This window comes from Centruroides sculpturatus, unplaced genomic scaffold, assembly GCF_000671375.1.
Source record: "Centruroides sculpturatus isolate CEXI.00-Female unplaced genomic scaffold, Cexi_2.0 scaffold347, whole genome shotgun sequence".
Classification (NCBI taxonomy): domain Eukaryota; kingdom Metazoa; phylum Arthropoda; class Arachnida; order Scorpiones; family Buthidae; genus Centruroides; species Centruroides sculpturatus.
In genome coordinates this window covers 656,779-665,064 of record NW_019384871.1, presented here as the reverse complement: position 1 = coordinate 665,064, position 8,286 = coordinate 656,779, and the positions used below count along the sequence as shown (strand labels likewise).

At 31.5% G+C, this 8,286-nt stretch overlaps 1 protein-coding gene across 1 annotated transcript in view; it reads left to right on the top strand.

Annotated features, from left to right (window-relative positions):
* Window positions 1-2,689: 2,689 nt before the first annotated feature.
* Window positions 2,690-8,286, top strand: part of LOC111630892 (telomerase protein component 1-like) — a 143,799-nt gene continuing 138,202 nt past the window's right edge. The window contains exons 1-2 of the mRNA XM_023375050.1: window positions 2,690-2,864; window positions 2,944-3,053. Coding sequence (XP_023230818.1) covers window positions 2,783-2,864; window positions 2,944-3,053 — 192 coding nt within the window. The 5' untranslated portion in view covers window positions 2,690-2,782. The remainder of the gene's footprint in view (window positions 2,865-2,943; window positions 3,054-8,286) is intronic.

Here is an 8,286-nt window from a genome sequence, read left to right as displayed (position 1 = left end):
TCTTGTCTCTAGAACTTTATCTATCTTTTCATGTAGGCTGTCCACTGCTACTTGCAGCGGATCAGTTGGCTTCTGCTTTAGAAGTTCAATAATTTGATCTATTTGACCACAAACAAAGGTAACATGTTCACCTGTACCAAGTCTGCAAGTATGATTCTCGTCATGTATGCTTTCCGCTATCTTCACTCGTTCGTCTACCTCCATCACGTCCATTTCTCTTTGGGACAACACCTCGTCTCCCGACTTGGAGATGTGTGGCTTTTTGGCCATAGTCCTGATAAGGACTGTTTAAACATTTGCTAAAAAATGCAGTAGTTGCTTTGTTTCACCCTTACAGATTACTTATGGGCAGGACCTCGTGAAGGTGCAACTCTGCTTCCCTGTGGAAATCTAAACAAAGCATTACAAAAGAGCTAGCTGAAGAGGTAGCAGGCCAATAAATGCTGAAAAAAGACAGTCAAATCGCTCATGAAAAACACACTACATAACAATGGGACACCCTGCCCGACTTTTCTACTGTAGTTCCATTATGGAAAACTTTTTTTCTATATAAAATTTTAGGATTTTAGGGAGTGTGTACACACCCTCTGCACCCCTGGATTTGCCCAAGTAATTATATTAATGTAACGTATGTATAGTTAATTTTCATTTAACAAATGCTGTAAATTTACCAAAACATTGAATATTTCTTATGATTTGACATTCTTTTGCAATTATATTTTTATAATATAAAATCTTGAATATAATTATGGACATTTAAATATTAGTAATCTATAGTAATAAAAATTCAGAATTTTAGACAAACAAGCTGCAGTTTGGCCGCCATGGCTCATAATGTAATACTAAAACAGAAATATTAAAAATATGATTTGCATTTTCTAAAATGAAAAAGTTTTTCATAAATATATAACATCTACTGCACACCGGATTGTATAAAATAAATATGACATACTTGAACCTATAACCGATGTGAATCGAATAATCTATCCACGACGAACGTTTTCATAACCCCTTCTGGGGGTTATGAAACAGCTGGATCAAACACCAAAAATTTCGTTTTTGGTGTTCGATCCAGCTGTTTCACCTGAAGAAGAGCCCAGAAGGGGTTATGAAAACGTTCGTCGTGGATAGATTATTCGATTCACATCGGTTATAGGTTCAAGTATGTCATATTTATTTTATACAATCCGGTGTGCAGTAGATGTTATATATTTATGAAAAACTTTTTCATTTTAGAAAATGCAAATCATATTTTTAATATTTCTGTTTTAGTATTACATTATGAGCCATGGCGGCCAAACTGCAGCTTGTTTGTCTAAAATTCTGAATTTTTATTACTATAGATTACTAATATTTAAAATGTCCATAATTATATTCAAGATTTTATATTATAAAAATATAATTGCAAAAGAATGTCAAATCATAAGAAATATTCAATGTTTTGGTAAATTTACAGCATTTGTTAAATGAAAATTAACTATACATACGTTATATTAATATAATTACTTGGGCAAATCCAGGGGTGCAGAGAGTGTGTACACACTCCCTAAAATCCTAAAATTTTATATAGAAAAAAGTTTTCCATAATGGAACTACAGTAGAAAAGTCGGGCAGGGTGTCCCATTGTTATGTAGTGTGTTTTTCATGAGCAATTTGACTGTCTTTTTTCAGCATTTATTGGCCTGCTTCCTCTTCAGCTAGCTCTTTTGTAATGCTTTGTTTAGATTTCCACAGGGAAGCAGAGTTGCACCTTCACGAGGTCCTGCCCATAAGTAATCTGTAAGGGTGAAACGAAGCAACTACTGCATTTTTAGCAAATGTTTAAACAGTCCTTATCAGGACTATGGCCAAAAAGCCACACATCTCCAAGTCGGGAGACGAGGTGTTGTCCCAAAGAGAAATGGACGTGATGGAGGTAGACGAACGAGTGAAGATAGCGGAAAGCATCCATGAAACAGTGAAAGGATACATGACGAGAATCATACTTGCAGACTTGGTACAGGTGAACATGTTACCTTTGTTTGTGGTCAAATAGATCAAATTATTGAACTTCTAAAGCAGAAGCCAACTGATCCGCTGCAAGTAGCAGTGGACAGCCTACATGAAAAGATAGATAAAGTTCTAGAGACAAGAGGAAACATCGGGCCCAGCTATGCCAAAGNTAATCTGTCTGTGCCAAGAGCTTGCAACCAGAAGTGATGTGTTGTATAGTTTCTGGCATGATGTGACATTTTCTGCATGTGTCATTTGTGAGTGTTGTATCTTTGAGTATGTGTTTTCTATAGTTTTTAGTATTTATGACTTGATCCTGTATGGCAATCATGAATCCTTCTGTCTCCCCAAAGAGGCATCCCTGATCTAACCAGCTGTTTGATGCAGTTTTGTCAACAAAATCCTGGGCGAGGTCATAAGGATGCCTGCCATGGAGTGCCTTTTGAGCCCATGTTTGCTTGATGGTGTCGATGCTTTTTATGTGTTGTGTCATGTCTGTATGATGCGAGTGTAAGTTTAATGGTGTGTTATTTGAGTCTGCTAGATTTTACTAGATGTGCAATAAGCAATTAGATAAAGAATAATGCTTATTAAGTATTTATTGTATTTAAATTTTGTCATATTAATCACAAATTTATATTTAAGTTTATAACTTTAAAAATTTATTATCTGACTATAAATTTTTATTTTTATATATTAAATTACATTTGACAGATATCCTTCTGATTTGGAATCTTTTAATAAGTGCAATCTTCCTGGAATTTGGGATGAAACTAAGGCAGGAAAAAGAATGAAATTACCAGTCCCTGAAACTTGGGAAACAAAATTGTCTACCAAAGGAAACAAAGCTTCTGTATGGCAAAATTTATTAGGTGTACATTGCATTTATTTATTATAAAATTTTAAATAAGAAATTCTTTTAATCATTAAGTTTCATTTATTTTATAATAGATCAAAAGAAATTACCATACATGGCAATGCTTAGAAATTTAAGAAATTTAATAGTTACTGGAATTTCAAAAAAGCATCATCAACAAGTAGTAAACACTATTTCTTCTGAGGTAAGTATTGAAATTTAGAAGAAAGCTTTCTTTTTTATAAAGATTCTGGAGTATATGTTCAAAATTTTTCTAAGCTATTATCAAGGATTAAAATAATTTTGATGATTATGATCAAATCTTCATGATTTGGTTAAAGGATAAATTTTTTCTGCAACTTTCAAATCAAAACTTTTTATTTTAAATAAATTTTCTTATATTTTATCACAAAATAAGCATTCTGAGCTTCTGTACCCTTTCTTCAATGATTTTTGTTCAGTTCAGGAAATAATTAGAAAACTCAGGTTTTTTCAGGAATTGTAAAATTTTCTTTGATTCATCATATATAATTTTATTTGATTCATCATTTCATGAATTCAAACCATTTTTCTTTTATTTTCAACTTTGGGTAAAAGTTGAAAAAGACTGTCTAAGATGGAAAAGCCTTACTTAAGTTGGAAGTTATACAGCATACTGCAGTACAACTACCTTTACAGTGCAGTAAAAGTTTATTTTGCTAACATTTTCAATCTTCTTAGTCTACCTTCTTCAGGAAATTTACAATTAAAAACAAACAAAAAAAAGTTATAATGTATTGTAGAATTACTTAATTTGCAGTGGTGTGCTGTTTATGGAAGCTGTGGAAGCACTGCTTTCCTTGTATTTTCTAAAATATAAATACATATTGTGTGATTTTTTTATATTTTAATGTATTTTGAATTACTTAAAATTAATATTTTATTATAACCATATTATGTATCTTATTACAAATTCCTACACATGTGAAAAACAATAAGATTGCTACTGTATATTCGAATATAAGTTCGTATATGCATATTCCCAATGGAAGTGCTGTATTGTCGAATATAGGACAGCTTTCATGGTGATAATATTTGAATTGTGTAAAGCAGCCAGATTACAGGCATTTGCTTATGCACTTTACAGAGCACCAACTTCTTGTGATTTAGCTCATGGATGCTACACAGCAAAAAGTCATATAACACTTCCAATGATTCTAACCATTAGCCACTCATAGGAAGCTATATGACTAAGTGCATTGTTATTAGATTTAAAAAGTAAAAAATATGTTATGTTATTTTTATGTACGATTCTTTACAAAACTATATTTAATTATAATTTTTTGTAATTATAATTATATTGATAGATTTTCAGACAAAATCTTTAGAACTTTTATCAATTTTACATGTTAATAATTTTAAATATTATGAAAAAAATTTTCCAAAGTGAGTTTTAATTCTTTAAGTAAATTTTATGGAAAATTTTTTGATTTATCTAAATTACAAATTGAATTGCGATATTTATATTCATGTCCAGATTAAATTGGCAAGTCACTCTTAGATATAAAAATTATTATAATTTATGACAATCTGAACAAAGATGTACTAAAATTATTATATGATTTAATATCATTAATTTTTATGGTACCATCTACAAATGCTTCTGTTGAGTGCATTTTTCACCCATAAAGCAAATTGATACATTTTCAAGGAATACTCAGTCAGAGGAAATATTTTCGTCACTAGTGTTGCTTTCAATAGAAAAAGAGCTTTTACATACTTTGATGGAATCAACGACAACCGATTTTTATGATAAAGTAATTAACAACTTTGCAGAAAAATATTTCCGAATAGAGTTAGTTTAGAAAAAATAATAAAAACAAGTTTTTATATCTTCCTTTAATGTCAATTATCTATTTTAGAAATAAAATAAATAAACTGTTTATTTTTGTCATTTCAGTATTTGTTTAAAATTTTTATGAAAACACAGCTTCCTTATCAAATGTCATCACACGCCACTGTTAATTTGAATATTAATGTTTTTAGAACATCAAAAAGCTTGTAAATGTGTGTGCTGCACTTCTGCTTTTAACATTAAATATATACATGGTATTTTTTTATCTTGAGAAAATGAAATAACTTAATTGGATCTCATTATTCTGGAAAAAAGTTTAGACAAAAGTTGTAGGGTTTTGAAGGAGCAATCAATTGATGACCTCGGATGTGACCTTGACCTTCAAGGTCATTTAAAGGTCAAGTCTGTTTTTTCAAGTGGGAATATATATATTTTTGACCCTGGCAATGGAAAGAGCAGGAAATTTCACAATCGGATATACCCTTGACTAGGTCTAGGTCAATGGTCAAGATTATTTTAAGGTTAAAATTAAAAGCTTTTTCTAATGGGAAACCATACTTTTTATTACTGGAATAGACAGGGAGGTAAAATTTACATTTACATAGAAAGAGCAGAAAATTTCACAATCAGCTATGACCTTGAGTACTCCGAATTTGACCTCTGAAGGTAATCTCAAGCTTGATAATTTTAAGCATGGCTCAACAAATGCATCAAAGTGGAAGGGCATCATTTTGAACATTTATTATAAAGATTTTTCCCAAAACCAATATCTCAAGCAATGGTGAGAAGTAAAGTGACACATTGAAAACAAGCACCCCAATAGTGAGAGGCCAAGGGACTCACTGAAAATAATCACCTCAAAAGGTGGAGAAAACTACTACGTCCACATCGTTACTCCTGGGTAGTGCTAAAAGTAGTGAATGTGTTTAAAGGTCAAAGTAATAAGGTCATGAAAAAAATGTAATTTTACCTCCCTGTTTATTCTAGTAATAAAAAGTATGGTTTTCCATTAGAAAAAGCTTTTAATTTTAACCTTAAAATAATCTTGACCTTTGACCTAGACCTTAAGGTCAAGGGTATATCCTATTGTGAAATTTCCTGCTCTTTCCATTGCCAGGGTCAAAAATATGTATTCCCACTTGAAAAAAACAGACTTGACCTTTAAATGACCTTGAAGGTCAAGGTCACATCCAAGGTCACCAATTGATTGCTCCTTCAAAACCCTACAACTTTTGTCTAAACTTTTTTCCAGAATAATGAGATCCAATTAAGTTTTTTCATTGTCTCAAGATAAAAAACTCACCCTACATATATAAACATAGTAAAACAAGAATATGACAGTAAATATAAATTAAAATAACTCATAAAATAACAATAAATCCACAGCTTACAGTATGAGTATTGTAAAAGCTACGTAGGAACTACCAGCAAATGGATTTAAGCAATAATATGCACAATAAAGTGTAGTAATCCATTTGTAAGCACTTAACTTCTCAGTTCATCATTTAGAGGTCATATCTAATAACGCCTTCCAAGAAAATATATTGCCTTCTCTGTAATTGTTTGCTTGTCCACTTGAGGTTGCTTTATGAATGTGCCATGCTTCTGTGTATTGAAATGCTCCCTGCTCATAACTTCTTGATGCTCCCTGCTCATAACTTGAATTATTTTTGCTTGGCTCCATTCAAGTGATACTGAACTTGGATCTGAAATCACATAAGCAGCTAAGACAATAGCCAGGAGTTCTTTCCGAATGTTGACTTTATGCTCTTTTATCCTTACTTTAACAATTTTCTAGTAGTACCAACATAGCACAAGTCTTGCTGAATCCTGCTATCTTTTACCAGTACTTTGTATACTCCAGGTATGTTGGGTTGATATTCTCTTCGTTGTTATTCAGCAGCCTGTGTATGGTGGAATTCCTTTTAAAAATAATTCTATTCTTTGTAGTTTTTCCTATTTTTTTGTTTATGTTACAGTGGGATGCCATATATTCCACCATTGTGAACCCTGTCTGCTTTTTCATCCTTTGTGCCCGTTTAGCACTTGCACTTGTTGATCATAGTTTCTAAGGTTGTATATCTGACTCTAAATTGCCTTCTAAGTGCTCTAATGTATTCTAGCTCTCATATTCTTTCTTGCACATTCTTACAGTGCATGTGGGTTCTTTTGATTATAGCTCTAAATGTTACTAGCTTGTAGCTGATTATACCATGGGCCTCCCATGACACAAACAGCAGATTATATGTTGGTTTCCTGTAAATATATGGTGATAGCCCATTCTTTCAGCATGATTAAGATGTCCAGGAAATGTGCATCCTCAGCATTTTCTTGTTCTAATTCTACTTTTAAGCCATACAGGTTTGAATTAATATTCTTAATGAAGTGTTGGATGTTGGGTTTTCTCCATATTATTAACATGTTATCTATGTATCATGCATACAGTGCCATATTTATGTTCTGTACAATGATAACTTCCAGCAATCTAAGTATGATCTAAGTGGTTATTAATTTACAGCATACCTTACACTTCTGGCTTTCACGTGCTTTACTGTAATAAATTTGCAATTTATACATTTTTATACAATATAATTTGCATATATAATATAAATTGATCACAGTACACTATAAATGACTACAATAGTCTAATTTATTGTATATAAGAATTTCTGCTAAAAAAGGAATAATTGTTGTTAAATTTCATAAATTTAAAATGTAACGATTAAAAACTTATTTGTAAAAAGTTTTTAAAATTTTAAATACTTTGTAAAAAATGACTTAAAACAACCTTGCACACTTTTCCAACTGTATAACATTTATTCTTGTGTATTGAATTATACTCTAAGCAAATGTTTTCGTAGGGCATGCTTTAGGTTTACATCAATGAAATTCAAGAGCAAGCTGAGAACTAAGCACAACAAACTATCTATAGTGCTAGCCCAATACACAAATGATCCTGGTGTATCAGTCAACTGGGAGGAAGCAAAACTCAGAACACTAGAAGCTTGGAAAATTTTTAAGACTATGATCAAGGAAAATCTCATGAATAGCAAGAACTCAAACTGTGGGAACCACCCATCATCACATGAATTGGGAAAAAACATAAAACGGAAAATTTTACATGAGGCTACAACTGACTGTTAGAATTTAACATTTATAAAATATTTCTTACCATATTTATTTTGTATGAATTAAAAGTTATAACTTTTGAGGGATTGATGATGAGAATTTTTGTAACCAACTTTAATATCAAAAAATTAAGTCTGTTATAGCAGTAACATAAAACAACATATTTAAAACATTCTGGAATCTGAAACATACAGAAACATACATTCTTCTGTACCTGGAAAATCAGGAAAGGTCAGGGAATTGTCTCCTTGGCTGCCTTGTTGACTTTTTTTCTCGCACTATGGTTGACTAAGTGTACCCATATGCAGGAAGCAAGAAATAGTGTGGTACAGTGCAACTTATGAAAAGGTGTGCAAAATATTTTCAGGACCCAAAATTTCTTCCAAATGTACACAAAATTTCCCCAAAAATTATTGCACACAAAAGAAAACCATAATTTACAAACCCATTAATTATATTATTATATTAATTATTA